This window comes from Notolepis coatsorum (assembly GCF_963971535.1).
Source record: "Notolepis coatsorum genome assembly, chromosome: 2".
NCBI lineage: Eukaryota > Metazoa > Chordata > Actinopteri > Aulopiformes > Paralepididae > Notolepis > Notolepis coatsorum.
The window spans coordinates 76,966,604-76,989,487 of record NC_140166.1 but is presented as its reverse complement, the minus strand read 5'-3'; the positions used below and the strand labels follow the sequence as shown (position 1 = coordinate 76,989,487).

General features: G+C 45.6%; 1 protein-coding gene across 1 annotated transcript in view; it reads right to left on the bottom strand.

Annotated features, from left to right (window-relative positions):
* lrrk1 (leucine-rich repeat kinase 1) overlaps positions 1-22,884 on the bottom strand; it is a 281,804-nt gene that overhangs the window by 197,852 nt on the left and 61,068 nt on the right. Inside the window, 5 exon segments of the mRNA XM_084308234.1 lie at positions 3,726-3,918; positions 3,921-3,951; positions 4,655-4,785; positions 8,485-8,664; positions 9,317-9,488. Coding sequence (XP_084164360.1) covers positions 3,726-3,918; positions 3,921-3,951; positions 4,655-4,785; positions 8,485-8,664; positions 9,317-9,488 — 707 coding nt within the window.

Genomic DNA, 22,884 nt, shown 5'->3' with positions numbered 1-22,884 from the left:
ATCCAACCGCATCTTTCCAAAACCTGTTTTGCGGTGGGCTGATTGTTATATCGTATGTACAGTATGTGAAGCTTGTGTAGATGCATCCATTTACACTTGATCAACTTGTCCACCTCCCAACGGGTCTGAGAAATCAGATTGAAATCAATGCGTCTCAGTTGTATTTACACTTTCAGTCAGTCAGTCAGTCAGTCAGTCAGTCAGTCAGTCAGTCAGTCAGTCAGTCAGTCAGTCAGTCAGTCAGTCAGTCAGTCAGTCAGTCAGTCAGTCAGTCAGTCAGTCAGTCAGTCAGTCAGTCAGTCAGTCAGTCAGTCAGTCAGTCAGTCAGTCAGTCAGTCAGTCAGTCAGTCAGTCAGTCAGTCAGTCAGTCAGTCAGTCAGTCAGTCAGTCAGTCAGTCAGTCAGTCAGTCAGTCAGTCAGTCAGTCAGTCAGTCAGTCAGTCAGTCAGTCAGTCAGTCAGTCAGTCAGTCAGTCAGTCAGTCAGTCAGTCAGTCAGTCAGTCAGTCAGTCAGTCAGTCAGTCAGTCAGTCAGTCAGTCAGTCAGTCAGTCAGTCAGTCAGTCAGTCAGTCAGTCAGTCAGTCAGTCAGTCAGTCAGTCAGTCAGTCAGTCAGTCAGTCAGTCAGTCAGTCAGTCAGTCAGTCAGTCAGTCAGTCAGTCAGTCAGTCAGTCAGTCAGTCAGTCAGTCAGTCAGTCAGTCAGTCAGTCAGTCAGTCAGTCAGTCAGTCAGTCAGTCAGTCAGTCAGTCAGTCAGTCAGTCAGTCAGTCAGTCAGTCAGTCAGTCAGTCAGTCAGTCAGTCAGTCAGTCAGTCAGTCAGTCAGTCAGTCAGTCAGTCAGTCAGTCAGTCAGTCAGTCAGTCAGTCAGTCAGTCAGTCAGTCAGTCAGTCAGTCAGTCAGTCAGTCAGTCAGTCAGTCAGTCAGTCAGTCAGTCAGTCAGTCAGTCAGTCAGTCAGTCAGTCAGTCAGTCAGTCAGTCAGTCAGTCAGTCAGTCAGTCAGTCAGTCAGTCAGTCAGTCAGTCAGTCAGTCAGTCAGTCGTCAGTCAGTCAGTCAGTCAGTCAGTCAGTCAGTCAGTCAGTCAGTCAGTCAGTCAGTAGTCAGTCAGTCAGTCAGTCAGTCAGTCAGTCAGTCAGTCAGTCAGTCAGTCAGTCAGTCAGTCAGTCAGTCAGTCAGTCAGTCAGTCAGTCAGTCAGTCAGTCAGGTCAGTCAGTCAGTCAGTCAGTCAGTCAGTCAGTCAGTCAGTCAGTCAGTCAGTCAGTCAGTCAGTCAGTCAGTCCAGTCAGTCAGTCAGGTCAGTCAGTCAGTCAGTCAGTCAGTCAGTCAGTCAGGTCAGTCAGTCAGTCAGTCAGTCAGTCAGTCAGTCAGTCAGTCAGTCAGTCAGTCAGTCAGTCAGTCAGTCAGTCAGTCAGTCAGTCAGTCAGTCAGTCAGTCAGTCAGTCAGTCAGTCAGTCAGTCAGTCAGTCAGTCAGTCAGTCAGTCAGTCAGTCAGTCAGTCAGTCAGTCAGTCAGTCAGTCAGTCAGTCAGTCAGTCAGTCAGTCAGTCAGTCAGTCAGTCAGTCAGTCAGTCAGTCAGTCAGTCAGTCAGTCAGTCAGTCAGTCAGTCAGTCAGTCAGTCAGTCAGTCAGTCAGTCAGTCAGTCAGTCAGTCAGTCAGTCAGTCAGTCAGTCAGTCAGTCAGTCAGTCAGTCAGTCAGTCAGTCAGTCAGTCAGTCAGTCAGTCAGTCAGTCAGTCAGTCAGTCAGTCAGTCAGTCAGTCAGTCAGTCAGGTCAGTCAGTCAGTCAGTCAGTCAGTCAGTCCAGTCAGTCAGTCAGTCAGTCAGTCAGTCAGTCAGTCAGTCAGTCAGTCAGTCAGTCAGTCAGTCAGTCAGTCAGTCAGTCAGTCAGTCAGTCAGTCAGTCAGTCAGTCAGTCAGTCAGTCAGTCAGTCAGTCAGTCAGTCAGTCAGTCAGTCAGTCAGTCAGTCAGTCAGTCAGTCAGTCAGTCAGTCAGTCAGTCAGTCAGTCAGTCAGTCAGTCAGTCAGTCAGTCAGTCAGTCAGTCAGTCAGTCGTCAGTCAGTCAGTCAGTCAGTCAGTCAGTCAGTCAGTCAGTCAGTCAGTCAGTCAGTCAGTCAGTCAGTCAGTCAGTCAGTCAGTCAGTCAGTCAGTCAGTCAGTCAGTCAGTCAGTCAGTCAGTCAGTCAGTCAGTCAGTCAGTCAGTCAGTCAGTCAGTCAGTCAGTCAGTCAGTCAGTCAGTCAGTCAGTCAGTCAGTCAGTCAGTCAGTCAGTCAGTCAGTCAGTCAGTCAGTCAGTCAGTCAGTCAGTCAGTCAGTCAGTCAGTCAGTCAGTCAGTCAGTCAGTCAGTCAGTCAGTCAGTCAGTCAGTCAGTCAGTCAGTCAGTCAGTCAGTCAGTCAGTCAGTCAGTCAGTCAGTCAGTCAGTCAGTCAGTCAGTCAGTCAGTCAGTCAGTCAGTCAGTCAGTCAGTCAGTCAGTCAGTCAGTCAGTCAGTCAGTCAGTCAGTCAGTCAGTCAGTCAGTCAGTCAGTCAGTCAGTCAGTCAGTCAGTCAGTCAGTCAGTCAGTCAGTCAGTCAGTCAGTCAGTCAGTCAGTCAGTCAGTCAGTCAGTCAGTCAGTCAGTCAGTCATCAGTCAGTCAGTCAGTCAGTCAGTCAGTCAGTCAGTCAGTCAGTCAGTCAGTCAGTCAGTCAGTCAGTCAGTCAGTCAGTCAGTCAGTCAGTCAGTCAGTCAGTCAGTCAGTCAGTCAGTCAGTCAGTCAGTCAGTCAGTCAGTCAGTCAGTCAGTCAGTCAGTCAGTCAGTCAGTCAGTCAGTCAGTCAGTCAGTCAGTCAGTCAGTCAGTCAGTCAGTCAGTCAGTCAGTCAGTCAGTCAGTCAGTCAGTCAGTCAGTCAGTCATCGTCAGTCAGTCAGTCAGTCAGTCAGTCATCAGTCAGTCAGTCAGTCAGTCAGTCAGTCAGTCAGTCAGTCAGTCAGTCAGTCAGTCAGTCAGTCAGTCAGTCAGTCAGTCAGTCAGTCAGTCAGTCAGTCAGTCAGTCAGTCAGTCAGTCAGTCAGTCAGTCAGTCAGTCAGTCAGTCAGTCCTCTCGTCAGTCAGTCAGTCAGTCAGTCAGTTGTCAGTCAGTCAGTCAGTCAGTCAGTCAGTCAGTCAGACAGACAGACAGACAGACAGACAGACAGACAGACAGACAGACAGACAGACAGACAGACAGACAGACAGACAGACAGACAGACAGACAGACAACAGACAGACAGACAGACAGACAGAGGGTGCTGCTTTGGACACATCTTCTGTGCCAGCAGTTATCCTGTCCCTTATGCTGATGCCACTGGTAATATCTGAGACAAACAAGAAGTGAGACGTCGCGGCCCTGGGGGACGGTACGCAGTCCTCTGAGATCCAACATGAATGGAGTGGGAAGTCAAATTAATTGCTAAAAGCTACAGGAGGCTTGTTTGACTATAGTGAGGAACAACTTTGCAATCTTAGAATCTGGGTCATCGAAACATGTTGACATTGGAACCCCTTCACTACCACACTAACCGGCGTCTGTAGTGCGGTAGTGAAAGGGTTAACCCTTTGTCGTGTGGCAGTGAAAGGGTTAACCTTCTGTATTGTCGCAGTGAAAGGGTTAACCGCTTGGTAGTGTGGCAGTGAAAGGGTTAAACTCATTCAGCGGGTGTGATTGTTATTATATTTTGGGTGCATATTGATGATGGGGTGGGGGGGGGGGGGGGGTTACCTGGTGCAGATGACCTCCTGGGAGCTGGGGGCCGGGGGCAGCTCCTTCAGCAGGTTGTCCGACAGGTCCAGGGTCTGCAGCTGGATGAGGCCCCAGGGCACCACGGAGGGCAGGGCCCCCAGGCTGTTGGAGGACAGGTCCAGGTGGGAGATGCGAGACGACACGTCCATGAACCAGTCGAGCTCCAGCCAGGCAGCTTCAGTCTGCTCCAGTACACGCCGAGAGACTGGGGGAGGGGGGCAGAGATCACACTGGTTGGGTAGTTAAATGGTAAACGGTGCATTTGTATAGCTGCTTTTATCCAAAGCGCTTTACAATTTTGTTCCTCACATTCACTCATTCATTCAGACGCCGATGGCGGAGTCGACCATGCAAGGTGATAGAGTTGTACCCTTCCTGATGACTTGTCTTACAGAACTTGTAAGTCGCTTTGGATAAAAGCGTCAGCTATATGACTAATGTAAATGCAAGGTGCCAACCTGCTCATCGGGAGCAATTAGGGGTTAAGTGTCTTGCTCAAGGACACTGCCCGGGAGGAGCGGGAATCGAACCGGGAACCTTCCGATTCCAGGCGACCGCTCCACCTCCTGAGCCACTGTCGTGCTTTAGGTAAAGGGTTGGTTATGACATTGCAGCTCATTGGTTAGAGCATGGCATTACCCCCGCCCCCCCCCCCCCCCCCCCCCACACACACAAACTTACTTAGGCCACTCTTGGGGGGACATTGCATTGACTTACATTCATTCCCAGCTTGTAAACTCCAGTTTTAACCATAACAACTACATGCCTACCCTAAACGTAACCACTGACCCAACAGAGACAGTCCTTTTGTCACCAATTGGACCAGCCGTCCTAAAATCAACAGGTTTGTTTGTAGTCTGAAATGTGTCCCCAAGTTTAGGTTAAATCAGGAAAAGACACACACACACCTCCTCTCCGCCAGAGTCCTCGAGTAGTTTCTGTCTGAGCAGCTGTTTGCTGAAGACGGGGTGGTCCATCAATGTGTAGGAGGAGAAACCAGCTCCGTTCTTTAGCAGGAACCAGGCAATGTCCTCATTACCTGACACACACACACACACACACACACACACACACACACCACACACACACACACACACACACACACACACACACACACACACACACACACACACACACACACACACACACACACACACACACACACACACACACACACACACACAATTTATTAATGTTCACATAAAATACAGATAATCAAGGGACATTGTAAATGCAGTCGGCTATTCAGTGAGATATTTCCGTTACATAATGCACTTAAATTGATAAATCAATCAATGTACTGTGGTACATACAACACAATCAGGCAAAGAGCACAAGAACAAGTCCACTTACACAATCAAGTCGCGTGTCTGAGAAAACCCCTTTTTCAAGTGCCAAAAAGACATTGTGCAGAAATAGCCTCTAGGTGGTATAGAGAGACGTTTTTATCACGATTGAAATAATCTGTCAAAAAAAATTGTAATACCATTTACTAGACTAACTCAGAACTAACTAACAAGATCCACGTCCAGCTGTGTACAGTACGAGAGGCAGACCGAGTTTCCACGTCCAGCTGTGTACAGTACGAGAGGCGGACCGAGGATCCACGTCCAGATGTGTACAGTACGAGAGGCGGACCGAGGATCCACGTCCAGCTGTGTACAGTACGAGAGGCGGACCGAGGATCCACGTCCAGATGTGTACAGTACGAGAGGTAGGGGTGGGAATCACCAGTTTGATCACGATACGATACGATATCGATTCTTTGGACAACGATACGATATTATCCGATATCACACAGTCTGCCACGATACGATACGATTCGATTCAGGTGCCTGCGATCGATATGAGACGATATTATATGCCCATTTAACACAATCAGTAACATTTAAATCAACAAAAAAAAGGCAATGGAAATATCATTTGACATTTTTATTTTGAGCTCTTTCAGACATTTAAATGAAAAACAATCTATTGTTTTTAATACAAATAGACCTCCTGTTCACTGTTTTTGGTTTGTTTTTCTTTTTTTTCTCGATATTAATATCCTATTCACTGTCACAGAGCTGTATTTTGGCTGGAAAAGCCGGCCAGATCCTGTTAGTGGGGCTATCCCGAGAATGCACCCTCCTTCCCAGTCCCCACTTCTCTCTGCCTATGGCTCTGGGTTAGCTTGTTAGCTTACGCTAATGTACGTTATCTTCGATCTTTAACGCGACGTGGGCATAATGGAGTGGCGAGGATTGCAAAGCAGGTTAGATGCATTGGACCCGTTGCGGAATAAAACAGCAGGGACATGTTTTGGGTCACAGAATAGGCACAATAGTCTTGCTCGGCTCTGGGTTAGCTTGTTAGCTTACGGCGCTAACGTTATCTTCTATCTTTAACGCGACATGGGCATAATGGAGTGGCGAGGATTGCAAAGCAGGTTAGATGCATTGGACCCGTTGCGGAATAAAACAGCAGGGACATGTTTTGGGTCACAGAATAGGCACAATAGTCTTGCTCTAGTGACGCTCTGTGTGCTGTTGATGTTAAACGGAGTTTCACAACACTGGGCGCGGGGCGATGACGTCGCCGTCGCCGGATTTTCAAAATAAGAGTATCGCAATATGAATCGATCTTTTTACGTGGCATCGATCCTATTTGATTATTGATAATAGATCGATATATCGATCTGGATCGATGTATCGTCCCACCCCTAACGAGAGGCGGACCGAGTATCCACGTCCAGCTGTGTACAGTACGAGAGGCGGACCGAGTATCCACGTCCAACTGTGTACAGTACGAGAGGCGGACCGAGTATCCACGTCCAGCTGTGTACAGTACGAGAGGCGGACCGAGTATCCACGTTCAGCTGTGTACAGTACGAGAGGCGGACCGAGTATCCACGTCCAGCTGTGTACAGTACGAGAGGTAGACAGAGGATCCTACTTGGTGTTGAAAGAGGAACTAGTTTGGATCAGTGGGGAGGAAACAACACTGCAGGAGGAACTCCCCTTCGGTTGTTTTTCCAGTTTGCCAAACGGGAAAAGAGAACAAGCTACTAGTGACATTATCTGTTGTCTTACTGACAGCCAGAGAGAACAAGCTACTAGTGATGTTATCTGGTGTCTTACTGACGGCCAAAGAGAACAACTAGTGATATTATCTGGTGTCTTACTGACGGCCAAAGAGAACAACTAGTGATGTTATCTGTTGTCTTACTGACGGCCAAAGAGAACAACTAGTGACATTATCTGTTGTCTTACTGACGGCCAAAGAGAACAACTAGTTATATTATCTGTTGTCTTACTGACGGCCAAAGAGAACAGCTAGTGATGTTATCTGTTGTCTTACTGACGGCCAAAGAGAACAACTAGTGATATTATCTGTTGTCTTACTGACGGCCAAAGAGAACAAGCTACTAGTGATATTATCTGTTGTCTTACTGACGGCCAAAGAGAACAACTAGTGATATTATCTGGTGTCTTACTGACGGCCAAAGAGAACAACTAGTGATATTATCTGGTGTCTTACTGACGGCCAAAGAGAACAACTAGTGATATTATCTGGTGTCTTACTGACGGCCAAAGAGAACAACTAGTGATATTATCTGGTGTCTTACTGACGGCCAAAGAGAACAACTAGTGATATTATCTGGTGTCTTACTGACGGCCAAAGAGAACAACTAGTGATATTATCTGGTGTCTTACTGACGGCCAAAGAGAACAACTAGTGATATTATCTGTTGTCTTACTGACGGCCAAAGAGAACAACTAGTGATATCATCTGTTGTCTTACTGACAGCCAAAGAGAACAACTAGTGATATTATCTGTTGTCTTACTGACGGCCAAAGAGAACAAGCTACTAGTGATATTATCTGTTGTCTTACTGACGGCCAAAGAGAACAACTAGTGATATTATCTGGTGTCTTACTGATGGCCAGCAGGTCCATCGGGCTCCACAACCTGGACTGCAGCCAGCAGCTGGAGAACTAACGGCTGCAGAACTTGAGAACTATTAGGAACGTCTGACTCTTAACCACCAAAACCTGCACAGACTATAACGTATATTATGACCCTGATCTGCACCTTGTGTATGCCATTCACTTTTACTCAAGATTCAAGAGGTTTATTTGTCACATACATACCAGGGCATACAGTGAAATGCGGGTGGTCATGCCCGCATTGATTGTGCAATAATACTAATAATAAAATAGACATAAAAAAACAGGTTACTCATAGCATATTCAGATAAAAAAATATTTTATTGCCTATATTTATTGTAACATATATATTATGACCAATAGGGCATACAGACCCTCATCTGCACCTTCGTTTATACTGTTTAATAAATTCGGTCCAATACCAGGCTAAAATATAATATCGATATCTGATAATTTCCCCTGATACTAAAATCCCATGCGAAGAAACACGTCTAACGTGCCAGAAATCAAAGCAAAGTGATATTTTTTTTTACACATGAACTCTTTCTAATGGAGAACATGTTATTATATCTCAATCATTTTTGTCCAATGACCCCAAAATGACGGTCCAAGTCTATACTGAAAGTAACGGATCAGATCGGCACTCGGTATCGGCTGATACCCAACGCCCAGGTATCGGTATCAGGACTGAAACAGTTGGATCGGTGCATCCCTAGGTGGAATCAAGCAGGCCCTTTATAAATGTTATTAGCTCCAGCGGTCTGTGAAAAGGGTCCATTAGCAGACTCAGCGTGTGGCCCTCCACCCACCTGATCGCGCGGCGGCGTAAAGAGGCAGGCCCGTGATGACGGCAAACTCATCGCTGTGGATGGCGCAGTCCTCCGCGTCGGCATGGTAACCCTGGACCAGCAGCTTCACTACCTCCAGATGTCCCTGCTGGCATGCCGTAGCCAACATCCAATTCAACAAGTCCCGCCTCAGGCAGGGGCCTGATGGAGAAGGGGGGGAGGGAGGGAGGGAGGGGGGGGGGGGGAGAGAGAGAGAGAGAGAGAGAGAGAGAGAGAGAGAGAGAGAGAGAGAGAGAGAGAGAGAGAGAGAGAGAGAGAGAGAGAGAGAGAGAGAGAGAGAGAGAGAGAGAAACAAATAGATTGATGAAGTCAATGAGACAGAGACAGTAGTACAGGTAGTAGTGGTACAGTAGTAATAGCAGTAGGGCTGTCTTAAATACTTCGAAGCTTCGTTCGATGGGCATGGGATTCGAATATGAAAATAAAATTCGATTATAAAAAATAAAAAAAACTCTGCCTCTCTTTGTTAACTACAACAAGCAATGCTGTTTGTTATTTAAGATGAGGTCGGACTCGGCACTGACAGATTTGTGTTCATTGTGCTGCTTTTATAAAGCCTCAAATGACGGCTTACAATAATTATTATTTCATGAAAACAAAGTGTTTCGTTTGTCTAAGATTTAAAAAGGTTTAAACTTTACAGCACTGACAAAGTTGAACAAAGTGCTGTACAAGTCAAAAAATAAATAAAAAATAAAAAAAATAAAACTTATAAATCTTTTCCCCGAAGCTTCGAATTCCAAAAGGAAATTCGAAGGTCAGCCCTAAATAGCAGTAGTGTTGGTGGTATTACCAGGTACAGAGTCCAGCAGTTCTTTCACCAGGTCGGCGTGGCCGTAGTGGGCGGCGAGGATGGCAGGGTTGTTGTCTGTGGGCTCTTGGAGAACAGTGATGTGGGCTTCCTTCAGGAGGTAGCTGACACTCTCCAGGTCACCATGCTGGGTGGCCACACACAGGAGACGGGCCTACGGACACACAGACAGCACAGAACTCATCTTTCTGCTCGGTGGGATGGACAGATGGTGGGATGGATAGATGGTGGGATGGATAGATGGTGGGATGGTTGGAAGCACAATCAAGTCAAGTCAAGTCAAGAGTTTTATTTGTCACAGCATACAAGTATACAATGAAATGCGGGTGGTCTTGCCCGCAACGATGTGCAATACAGTAATACAACATATAATGGAATCCAATAAAACAACATTGTGCGATTTGACTTGATTCAACAACAAAGCAGTCGGAGCAATGGCAAGTCGAAAAACTGTTGCAAGTGTGGTTACACTTTACAAAGCTAGATGCAGACAACGCTAGCTGCAATATTATATATTAACAAATTGTTCCAAATAAATAATAATGATAATAAAATATTTGAAGTTTGGACACATTTTTTACAACGTTCGGTACTGGTTAAAATGTGAACGGTACTCAACGCTAGTGCTTATCCAATTACTACCTAATACCTATATACCGACGCTGCTGTGCTCACAGAACATGATCATGTTACAAGCAACAGCTCCCAAGTCATTAGAAAACACATTACAGAATGGGAAACAGCTGAGGCAGTGATTCACACAGATTCGTCTGTCACTGTCTGGCGGCGCGAGAAGGAAGGCCGGCGGCACGCCTCATGGACATGGAGCTGAGTAGTGGTGGACAGAGGTGTCGCACGTTACAATACTTAAGACAAGTACTGTTTTTGGGGGATTTGTACTTTACTCGAGTATTATTAGGTTTGTATACTTGTACTTTTACAATTACATTTCAGAGAAAAAAACATACTTTTTACTCCTTACATTTAAAATGCAGAGTACAAAGTAAAAATCTCGCAGGTCCAACCATTTTAATTAGTATATTTTGTTTCTCTGGCCGAACTAACGTTAACACACTTTATTTAAAAACAGCCAATCAAATCCCCATCGATGGAAAATGAACCCGCCCATACCCATGCTGATTGGTCCTTGTGCAAGACTAGAAAGCGGGGGTCTTTGATTAAACACCTGCTATCAGAAGAATAAACAGCCAGAAAAAAGTTTTTTTTACTTTTACTTTTTTTAGTACTTAAGTACATTTAAAAGTAGAAACTTTTTGACTTTTACTCAAGTGTGTTTTTAGCCAGATACTCTGACTTTTACTTGAGTACGATTTTGAGACGGTAACCATACTTTCACTTAAGTATAATTTCTGGGTACTTTTTACACCCCTGCATGTAGCCGAGTAGTGGACAGAGGTGTCGCACGAACGCAATAAGCGGTTCTTTATGTTAATGTTATCTTCTGACTTTGAGGAGAGGGCTGGTTAGAGAAACAGTCTAGTAACCAGCTAAAACACTGGTTTGACCCCCCCCCCCCATCTGTGTCTACGTGTCCTTCAGCAAGGCACTAACCATTTCCCTGCTACCGTGTAGGTAGATTTGAAGGGTGACTAGACTAGAGGCCTGAGCTCATACCACTGCTGTTGTTGGCCACTAGATGGCAGCACAGCAATACAAAAGAAGACAATAACACAAAATCCACTGTCTATATTTAGGAGCATTGTCGGGGGAACCTGCCAAATACTTGACTGTCTTGTTCCAAAGCACTTCAGTTCATCATCCAACGCTTCCTTCCTTCTGAGCTTGACAGAGTGGCAGGGTTTCTGAAACAGTGTCTAGCAGTCTCTAGACCAGTGGTTCTCAATCCTTTTTCACCCATCCGTGTCCCATAACGGCGGCCTCAACCCTCTACACCCAATGGGAATTACATTTTCGAATCTTAATTATTTGATCAATTACTGTTTATCGTGGGAATCTCATTTTCTCAGCCATCTCGTTTCTATTTGGCTTAGTTTGTTGTGTCAATTAAGCCTGTCAGTGTTGTGTGTCAAATGAAGGCTTCTAACAATGGGTAGGGAGGGACCCAATCAAATCTTCATTATTGTCTTTTTTCAGATTTGTACTCATTTTACTACCAAGAGTGTATAAATTAACCCTTACACAGTACAACTCTTCTTTACTAACCCTTTAGTGTTCACTGCATGCAGGCTCCTCTCTCTCTCCAGTGAAACTGATATTAAAACAATGATAATCAAACAAATAAACTAACAACAATTCTGCACCCAGCGCCCCCCAACACTCTCCCAACACTCCCAGTGCCCCCCAACACTCTCCCAACAGTCCCAGTGCCCCCCAACACTCTCCCAACACCCCCAGTGCCCCCCCAACACTCTCCCAACACTGCCAGTGCCCCCCAACACTCTCCCAACACTCCCAGTGCCCCCCCAACACTCTCCCAACACTGCCAGTGCCCCCCAACACTCTCCCAACACTGCCAGTGCCCCCCAACACTCTCCCAACAGTCCCAGTGCCCCCCAACACTCTCCCAACACTCCCAGCGCCTCCCAACACTCGCAGCGCCCCTCCAACACTCTCCCAACACTCCCAGCGCCCCCCAACACTCTCCCAACACTCCCAGTGCCCCCCAGCGCCCCCCAACACTCCCAGCGCCTCCCAACACTCGCAGCGCCCCCCAACACTCCCAGCGCCTCCCAACACTCGCAGAGCCCCCCCAACACTTGCAGCGCCCCCCAACACTCGCAGCGCCCCCCAACACTCGCAGTGCCCCCCAACACTCCCAGCACCCCCCAACACTCCCAGCGCCTCTCAACACTCCCAGCGCCCCAACACTCTCTCAACACTCCCAGCGCCCCAACACTCTCTCAACACTCCCAGCGCCCCCTAACACTCTCCCAACACTCCCAGCGCCCCCTAACACTCTCCCAACACTCCCAGCACCCCCTAACACTCTCCCAACACTCCCAGTGCCCCCTAACACTCTCCCAACACTCGCAGCGCCCGTCCAACACTCTCCCAACACTCCCAGTGCCCCCTAACACTCTCCCAACACTCGCAGCGCCCCCCAACACTCTCTCAACACTCCCAGCGCCCCAACACTCTCCCAACACTCCCAGCGCCTCTCAACACTCCCAGCGCCCCAACACTCTCTCAACACTCCCAGCGCCCCAACACTCTCTCAACACTCCCAGCGCCCCCTAACACTCTCCCAACACTCCCAGCGCCCCCTAACACTCTCCCAACACTCCCAGCACCCCCTAACACTCTCCCAACACTCCCAGTGCCCCCTAACACTCTCCCAACACTCGCAGCGCCCGTCCAACACTCTCCCAACACTCCCAGCGCTCCCCAACACTCTCCCAACACTCCCAGCGCCCCCTAACACTCTCCCAACACTCCCAGCGCTCCCCAACACTCTCCCAACACTCCCAGTGCCCCCCCAACACTCTCCCAACACTCCCAGTGCCCCCCTAACACTCCCCCCTAACACTCTCCCAACACTCCCAGTGCCCCCCTAACACTCTCCCAACACTCCCAGTGCCCCCCCAACACTCTCCCAACACTCCCAGTGCCCCCCTAACACTCTCCCAACACTCCCAGTGCCCCCTAACACTCTCCCAACACTCCCAGCGCCCGTCCAACACTCTCTCAACACTCCCAGCGCCCGTCCAACACTCTCCCAACACTCCCAGTGCCCCTACAACACTCTCCCAACACTCCCAGTGCCCCCCAACACTCTCCCAACACTCCCAGCGCCCGTCCAACACTCTCTCAACACTCCCAGCGCCCGTCCAACACTCTCCCAACACTCCCAGTGCCCCCTAACACTCTCCCAACACTCCCAGTGCCCCCCAACACTCTCCCAACACTCCCAGTGCCCCCCCAACACTCTCCCAACACTCCCAGTGCCCCCCCCAACACTCTCCCAACACTCCCAGTGCCCCCTAACACTCTCCCAACACTCCCAGTGCCCCCCCAACACTCTCTCAACACTCCCAGTGCCCCCCAACACTCTCCCAACACTCCCAGCGCCCGTCCAACACTCACTCCCTCGTACCAAAACCTTCCTAATAAAGATATTGTAAGTAAAAAAGACAACGTGAGGCCGCTGCCGCTGCCCAGTCTTCTCCTTTGCAGCAGTCACCTTGAACCCAGGTGTACAATAGCTCTACCGACTGTCTGATTAATGTGACATTAAAACCAGGGCTGGACGTCGGCACCGATTAACCGATTCGATTCCGATTCACAAGGTCCCAATTTGATTTGATTTTGATGAGATTCTCAATCGATTCAGTTAGGCTCGACGGAGCCGGTTTCAGGGGGTCGGCATTAGCCATTGTTGTCAGAAGAAACTGAATGCAAGGCAGACTAGAGAGACAGTTCCAGGAACGGGGAGGCACACAATAAATCGATTAAAAGATCGATCTTGGGATTCTAAGAAACAAGTGTAATTACATTCTAGACCAGGTGACACTAAAACTCTCCACTGAAACCAATGCTAAATGAGACGATTCGTAAGTGGCGCAGAAAGGCCTCGAGACCCTCGACGCGGGAACACTACTCAAACTGAAGCACGCTCTGAGGACGGGGGATACTTTATTCCTAATTACTCACCAGAGAGAGAGAGCTGAAGAGCATGGCGGGGTCTGGGAGCAGATACTAAATATTTCTCTATAATCCTGTGCCAAAATGTCTTATCGTTTATTCTATTTGTATCTCTTTTTGTGTTTGCGTTGACCTTTCTCTATATATTTCTGTGATGTTCCAAGGCTGTGCAGTGCTGTTGACAACAGTGTTTCCCTTCAGGGGAAATAAAGATCTTATCTCATCCTACTCTCTCTTATCTACCAATGCAGTCTGTATTTTTATTGTGTCCATAATTGGCTCAGGGCCCGATTGGTACTGTATATAGAGGAACGCAGTGTTGTAGTCGAGTCATTAAATCTAGAGTCCGAGTCGAGTCTCGAGTCCCCTGTGTTCGAGTCAGAGTCCGAGTCACCAAAGAAGAGCCCGAGTCGAGTCCCCATTACCCTAGTCCGAGTCTGAGTCCGAATCCGAGTCATCAAGGTTGAGTCCACTCCACTCTGGCAGTTAAAGAGCTGACGTACAAAAAAAAAAAAGGTCTACATTAAACATAAATGACACAGCGGTCACCATTTCAAAGGGAGTTTATTTACTTTGTGACACATGCACTATCCCTCAATAGCTTATAAATGATTAGGGCCTATTACAATTTTTTTTTAATTATTTATAAATAACTGTAATTATCAATTAACAATTCAGAGTCCTCGTCTGCACCTTCCGAGTCCGAATGCAGTCAATGCTCGAGTCCAAGTCCAAGTCTGAGTCATCATCAGTGCTCAAGTCCAAGTGGAGTCCGAGTCCTGGGCTCGAGTGCTACAACACTGAGAGGAAGTGTGTAGATCTAGCACCAGGAACATCGTACAGCCTAAATGGTACCGGGCACTTACTTATCTTTTCCATTGCAGACCAAAATGTAGCAGTTTCTGAGCTAGGTCTAACTTCAAGTCTAGGGGGGGACGTGCTTTTGCGGTCGCAGCCCCTGACCTCTGGAACAGCATCCCCATGTCCATTAAATCTGCCCCCTCCATCGAGTCTTTTAAATCAAAACCCACCTATATCGCCTGGCCTGTTTTTCCTTTGTCTATCCGTTGGTTTTTTTTTATTATTTTTTTGTTTGTTTATTTTATACTTTTCTTTGTTCTTAGCTTAGCTATGTGAAGCACTTTGGTTGACAAGCGTCATGTTTAAACGTGCTATATAAATAAATTTTATTGATTGATTGATAGGAAGATTAATTATATGAATGAATGAATGAATGATTTTATTTCGGTCTTCTTTTACAAAGCAATGTACAGTAGTAGGACATTTATAAAAAAGAAATAAAATTACCGTAAAGGTGTAGGCTGAAGCCGAGGCTTATAATTGCCTAGCCTTTTTACATTACATTATTAATAAAAAACCAAACAAAAAAACATAATTCAGTACATCATTTTGCAAAAACAAAGTTACAAAAAATTGTCATGATTTTAATAGTTATGTTATAATAAAATATAATTAGGATAATAATAAGGTTTTATATTCATGTATCATCTTACATTTGAATAATTTCTTAAATGTATGTATCGAAAAAATTTTATTCGTTGTCACAGTTATTCCATAACAGATATACATCGACTTTTTATATTTGTCCTTGCCTTTGTGATATTGAAGACAAGTTCCCCTGAGTCATATCCCCATCCAACCAGAAGAACTGGTCCAACATGTATCCAACAGGCTGGTGGATATTTTTTTTTCTTTTAAAGAAACATCCTCTTCTAAAACAAAGACAGCTTAAAATGGCTTAATTATAACTGCTATAACATTACATTACTGTGGCAATAGTTGCAGGTAATATTCCTCAACGTTCAATTCAGTCCTGTCCCATTCAGTCTATGGTGGGACAACGGTACAGAAGCTCTGTGTCTTTCAGTCTCTTTCAGTTCTAATTCAATATAAATGGCTGCTTTTTTATATAGCAGTTTTTATCCAAAGCGCTTTACAATTTGTTCCTCACATTTGACCCATTCACTCACACATTCACACACCGACGACGGAGGCAACCATGCAAGGTGCCAACCTGCTCATCGGGAGCAATTAGGGGTTAAGTGTAGTGATGCACCGATGTGAAAATTGTGGCCGATACCGATATTAATATTGCTGTTCTGGCCGATACCGATATTTACCGATGTCGATATCTCTGTATAGAAAACACATTCTTATGATAATCAAATAAAGAGCTATTTTCCAAAACGCATTTTTTTTTTTTTACTTTTGTAACTTATTTTCAGAAATGACAGATATTTTGAAACTATTTAAAGCCCAACATCCAGGTTAAACCCTACTGATCAATTATGGGTAGTTTACATCATTGGTATATAATTTCATTATTTATTTTTTTCCATTCGACACCGGAAATGCCACTCCGAAAGAGTTAAAAAGGTCCATGCACGAATAACATGCACACGCGAATCAAAAAAGCTTATCAAACGCCGACGTCACTACAGGTGCATATTAATGAGCCGAATCTAAAAGCTTATCAGACGCTAGCACGGCCGTGACGTCACTTCAGGAAACGTATGCCTTGCCCGTCCGGGTCATAGTACTACTCGATATATGGCACTGGCTAACGTTAGCATTATGTCTACTGTCGTGAACCATTTGAGATCGGGGCATGTAGATCAATGGTGGCCCACTCAGTGCATCACAGTTAGCCTATAGCTCCGCCGTCCCTGCTACAGTCGGGACCACTACACTGACGTTTGCCTATAGCTCCGCCGTCCCTGCGGGTGGTTCTCTCCTCTTTGTGTGCCCCCGTCCTCGCGGGTGTCCTGCGGAGGAGCTTGTGGACGCGACAACAGCGGCGGCCGTAGGGTGTTTGAGCCTGTAGCGTTAGTTAGCTCATAGCTATCGTGTACCACTAGCCTTTACGGGCTCGAGCACCCTACGGCTGCCGCCGTTGTCGCGTCCATGGGCCCCCCGGCAGGGTACCCGTGGGCCGTGGGGAAGGGGTGTACAGAGAGGAGAGAACCATTTTGGGTCGGCCGTTCATGCCGGCCACCGAGCCGGATGTCGGGATATGTTGTTAGCACAATAGCTACCAAGCTAAGCTATGTTAGCTAGTCCACATTGTTTATTGAACAAAAATACAACGTGAAGGTTGGCCTTTAAGGCCAAAACATTTAAAAAGAAAAAAAAATATTTTATTTTATTTTTTATTTTTTTTAATATCGGCCCTATCTTGATATCGGACCGATACCGATGTGTAAAAAAAACGGCCATATCGGCCGATATTATATCGGCGGCCGATATATCGTGCATCACTAGTTAAGTGTCTTGCTCAAGGACACATCGACACACTGCCCGGGAGGAGCGGGAATCGCACCGGGAACCTCCGGATTGCCAGACGACTGCTCTACCTCCTGAGCCACTGTCTCCCCAATATTTCTAGTATGGCCTAGTAGTTGAGAGTTCAAGTACATTTTTTTGTTTTATTTGTGACGTACATGTACATTACAGTGAGATGCTTGGTTCTGTATGAGCCTCCTGAGAATGTGCTTCATACAGTAAGAAAGTAAAAAGAATAAAGTCCAAACACTATACAAAATATACAAACTAAGGTACAACCTAAAGTACAAAATGATGAACGCTGTTTCAACTGAACTTGAGTGGGACATTTGAGGGTGCACAATTTTAAATGTTTTTATTTAGTTACCACCAAATATGTCCACCAAAAGTTACCAGTGAAGCAGAAGTCTCGCACTGAAATCCCGCAAGGTTTGGGTTGTTGCAGGAAGACACCAGTGCACTGGAAGCTGCGGAGTGAAGCGGGTATGTTGCGTTGGAATACGGCTGGCTTAGCGTGATCTAAAAAACTAAGATAAAAATGTGCATTTCCAAATTGTGCCAACAACATGTAGCTTTACGTAGCGTTCATATACTATTGATCCATGTTGTTGCATGAGAGGAGAGACCAGCTGCAGACAGAGTGGAGGTAATGCAATCATTACAAATGGTAACTGACTGTTTTGACTGACAATACGCATTGAGCATCAGGTATATTGCTGCACATATTATGAGACATAATAAAAGTCTGTAGTGTGTGTGTGTGTGTGTGTTGTGTGTGTGTCAGGAAATGAGTAGGTGTTTATTCTAGAGTATATATAGTTTTACAGAAATGCTATTGTATCTGTTAACCCACATTTGAAACATCATCTGTGTCAATATTGTATGTGTACGATGGGTGCTGCACAGTAAAAAATGTAATTGAATGACTCCCAATGAGCTAATTGCACTGTTAGCGTTTATGTCCTTAACTCATTCAGCGCCAGGGGTCGCTGTCTACCTTCTGGGTAGAACGCCATCGCTGTAAGTCAATGGGGAGACTGCGAAACTTGCGAGTGCTTAAAATATATTTTATATTATAGCTATGGATCTAATAACACCGTCGATTGTCAGTGAGTTGCTTCTGGTCAACATGCGTTTTATACCGTTTTGAATAGGAGTATAGTTTGGGTGATTCTTAGTAATCCCAGGAAAAGACACGATAATAGCCCTTTTGTGAAATCCAGTTCTCACGTTGTAATTTTTCGCCTGATTATTGAATCTTCCTGAAATCAACGCTAGATTATCGTTATCATCCTCCCTCATGCAAGAATGAAATGGGCCCTTCAGCTTGGCCCAGAAAACAAACTACATAGTTTCAAATAGAGTGCAATAGCGGCCGAAGGTGTTAGAGGGCCATTATTGCACTCCATTAGAAACAGGGTAGTTTCTTTTCTCTACCGAGCTGCGGCATGGGGGCGGGTCCTAAACACTCAGGCAAAACACACGCTTGTAGGGATGGTTTGGACAACTGACCCTGCCCGCCCGTTCATGTGCAATGCCCAACAACATCGGAGACAGGATCGCTGTGGATAACTGGAATGGCGATCAGATAATTTTGCATTACATCAGATACCAGGTAAGGACTCTATATATAAAAGCTTGCATTGATCTGATATTTCTTTCTACCGCGATTGAAGCTATCTGTGTTTTATGTGTGTGGCTGTGTGCCGTTGGGTGCAGGAGGGGAGGGGGGGAGCACCGCGCTCCAGGGCACATTTCATGTATGCACGAGGTGATATAATAATGATAATCTAGCGTTGATTTCAGGAAGATTCGATAGATTTTTGTTAGGCCCTATGACAAATAAGACGGTTCAAATACTTTATCTAAATCCAATCAATATTCCTAATGCCGTTTCAATGTAAGGTTATAAAAATAAACATATAAACATTCATATAATAATACAATAACCTAAATATACAGCTAAGCCCCATTGTATTCTGAAATGTAGACTTTAACAGTGTAGGCAACTAAGCCAATAGAAATAAGGTATAACTCATGAGTGCTTTGGCTCCTATAGGAGTCCTTGAGCTTTTAGTTTTTGTTTTAGTATTACGCTACATTTAATAATGTCATTGATCAGCTATCCGTGATAGGAGTGCAGATGTTTCTGCACTCCCTGCAAGAAGAATCACATATTAGTTGTTTCTCATGAGTGGGATTCATCCAAAAACTGAGATAAGAGTGTTCTTCATTACTGGAAGAGATTCACTCGGAGGCGCTTTAACAATGGATCACTAGAAGCCTTGCCAGGGGCAAGGTCATCTCTTTAGACTGAGGAATTTAATACCAATAGCCCCCCGGAACAGTCAGTTTTCCAAACACCCCACCCCACACATCAATCTCCACCACGTCAATCCCCACCACAACCCCATCCAAGACACACACCCTGAGGCATAACAAAAAAGATTTTTGTTTCCTGTTGGTTGTCAGTTAAGGCCATGGGTAGGTAGGGAATTTATGTAATTTTTTCCCACGACGACTATGGATAGGGAATTTCTTTATTTAATTAAAATGTTTACAACAACATGGATGCATGTACTCTGCCAGCATGTTTAATATCCATAATACTAAAGGTTTGACTAAGATTTCTATGAAACTTTATTCAAATTTTAAATTTTTTATATATATTTTTTTAACTCATAAAATATTTTGGGTCGCATCTAAATCGGCAGGGTCGGTCAGCAACCGGAAACAAACCATTATTTTTGTAGGCCTAATCAGGCGAAAAATGACAGCGTGTTTATTGAATTACACAAAAATGCTGTTTTCACGTCTTTTTCCTGGAATTACTCAGAAGCACCCAAACTATATTCATATTCAAAACGGTATAAAGCGGAAATGTACGGATGAAAAAAAATCTGTTTCTTGCACGTTGACTGGAAGCAACTCACTGACAATCGACGGCGTTATAAGACCCATAGCTATAATATAAAATATAGGTTTAGCTCTACAAACTACAACTACGTTTACATGGGGTTAATGGACGGCAAGGCCAGGTCACTTCCCGGAAGGGGCGTGGCACTCAATGTGTTAACCCTTTAATCGCTGTTGACGCTTTTCAGCGTCATTCCCCGCCATGCTTATTCTGCCGATGACGCTGTACAGCGTCATTGATATCAATATTTCAAAAATCTGTGATCGAAATCATATTTCTCCCCTGGAGACATTATATCTACTGGTGAGACCCTATCAACTCTCTAACGGTTCAAGAGCGCCATCTGGTGGCCGATCGGCCGCTCGCCCAAACAGGAAGTGATGCGGATTAAGTGGTGCTCACCCATATTTCGTCCGGGCACTCGCTATCATTAGCAGGACTCCATCTTGACACAATGGATGGCGATCGGTTACCAATAACTCGGTAAACAACATGATTTGGACGTATATACTATTATACAACCTGGAAATGGATCGGATATTTTGACATCCCATAATAGAAGATTTTTTGTTCCACGCTCATCTCCCAACGGCGCGAGGAAGCTACGGTGAGTTTCAGCGTTATTTTTTTATTTCTTCGATACTAACTGCTCTGATGATCATATCACCCACACTAGATGAATGATATAACGTTGCCCACGGAATTATAAACGACCCCCCGCCCATCCGGTCAACATCAGATCATACGTAGTAACTCCTAGAACCACGTCCAGTTGAAATTTTTTATCTCGCACAGATTCCTACCAAACTGTATTTGATCATCAATATAATGCATTTGGGGCTATAAATCAAGTTCTGGAGAAAGCTGCAGAAAACGATAAAAACATACTTATACTTTAGACCGTATTTTAGTATGAATATGTGCATGAAAAAGTATAACGTTGATACACCCTGAACAATAGATATAGGACTTTGAATGGGCCATGGTAATGTCAATTGAGCAATACAATTTAAAAAGTTATAGCCCTGCAAAGAAGGGGAACTTCTCCATGTTAAATAGGGCTGGCGAGGGATGGTAAATTATGAATTTAACCCCGGCGATCAAAGGGATAATATACTTTATTTATGTGGACATAAATAAAGCATTTAAAATGTGTGATGGTTATTGCTGCTGCCATGCGCTTTAACCCTTTCACTACCACTCTACCAAAGGGTTAACCCTTTCACTGCGACAATACAGAAGGTTAACCATTTCATTGTCATGTGACAAAGGGTTAACCCTTTCACAACCACACTACAGAAGGTTAACCCTTTCACTAAGGTTAACCTTCTGCAGTGTGGTAGTGAAAGGTTAACCTTCTGTAGTGTGGTAGTGAAAGGTTAACCTTCTGTAGTGTGGTAGTGAAAGGTTAACCTTCTGTAGTGTGGTAGTGAAAGGTTAACCTTCTGTAGTGTGGTAGTGAAAGGTTAACCGGCTGTAGTGTGGTAGTGAAAGGTTAACCGTCTGTAGTGTGGTAGTGAAAGGTTAACCGTCTGTAGTGTGGTAGTGAAAGATTAACCTTCTGCAGTATTGTAGTGAAAGGTTAACTGTCTGTAGTGTGGTAGTGAGTTAAGGGTTAAGGTGCGTTCAAAAAGAGATTGCTGTATGACACGTTCATGCAGAGCAGTTTTCTTTACACAACAATAAGGCAATTAATTAACAACACTACAAAACAGAACTAGCTCTCTGAATTACAACTACCTCATTGTGCAACGACGTATGTTGACATATCTGAAGCAGAGCAATAGTACACAGCGGTTGCACTAAACAGCTCACAGGCGTGTGTGTGTGTGTGTGTGTGTGTGTGCGTGCGTGCATGTGTGTAAATGTGATAGTAGAAGCTTCGAATAAATAAAAGATAGACTATTAGTCAGGCTTTTCCCTGAGTTATCAGCTCTGTTTAGGGAGAGGAATAATACAGCCTGGTCTCTTGCTATAGACTCACTGGGGATCCATCCCATTGGTCTACATTCAGGTGATACATGCTCTGTGAGAAACACCAAATCCAACTGTTATTTAATAAATAATAATAATAATAATAATAATAATCAAATTTATATAGCGCCTTTCATAGAACCCAAGGTCGCTTTACAATCAGGACAAAAATAGGGCAAGGAAAGTAGGGGGGGGGGGGAGAGGGGATGAGGGAAAGTAGGGGATAATGGACCTAATTTAATCTAAAACTAACTGATGGGGAAAGCCTTGGTGAAGAGGTGTGTTTTTAGAGCGGATTTGAAGGTGTCCAGGGTTGGGGCGTTGCGGATTTCGGGGGGGAGAGAGTTCCAGAGGGTAGGGGACGCCACGCTGAAGGCTCTGTCCCCAAAAGTCCGTAACCTGGTGCGAGGGATGGAGAGGAGACCTAGATCAGAGGATCGTAGGTTCCGGGATGGAGTGTACTGGTGGAGGAGATCAGACAGGTACCGGGGGGCGAGGGCATGGAGGGATTTGTAGGTGAGGAGCAGGAGTTTGAAGGTGATGCGGAACCTGACTGGAAGCCAGTGGAGATGGATGAGGGTGGGGGTGATGTGCTGCCAGGGCTTGGTGTGAGTGAGAACCCTGGCAGCTGAGTTCTGGACATACTGGAGCCTGTCCAGGGCTTTGCTGGGTACCCCAAACAGGACTCCATTACAGTAGTCCAACCGGGAGGTGACAAATGAGTGGATCAGGG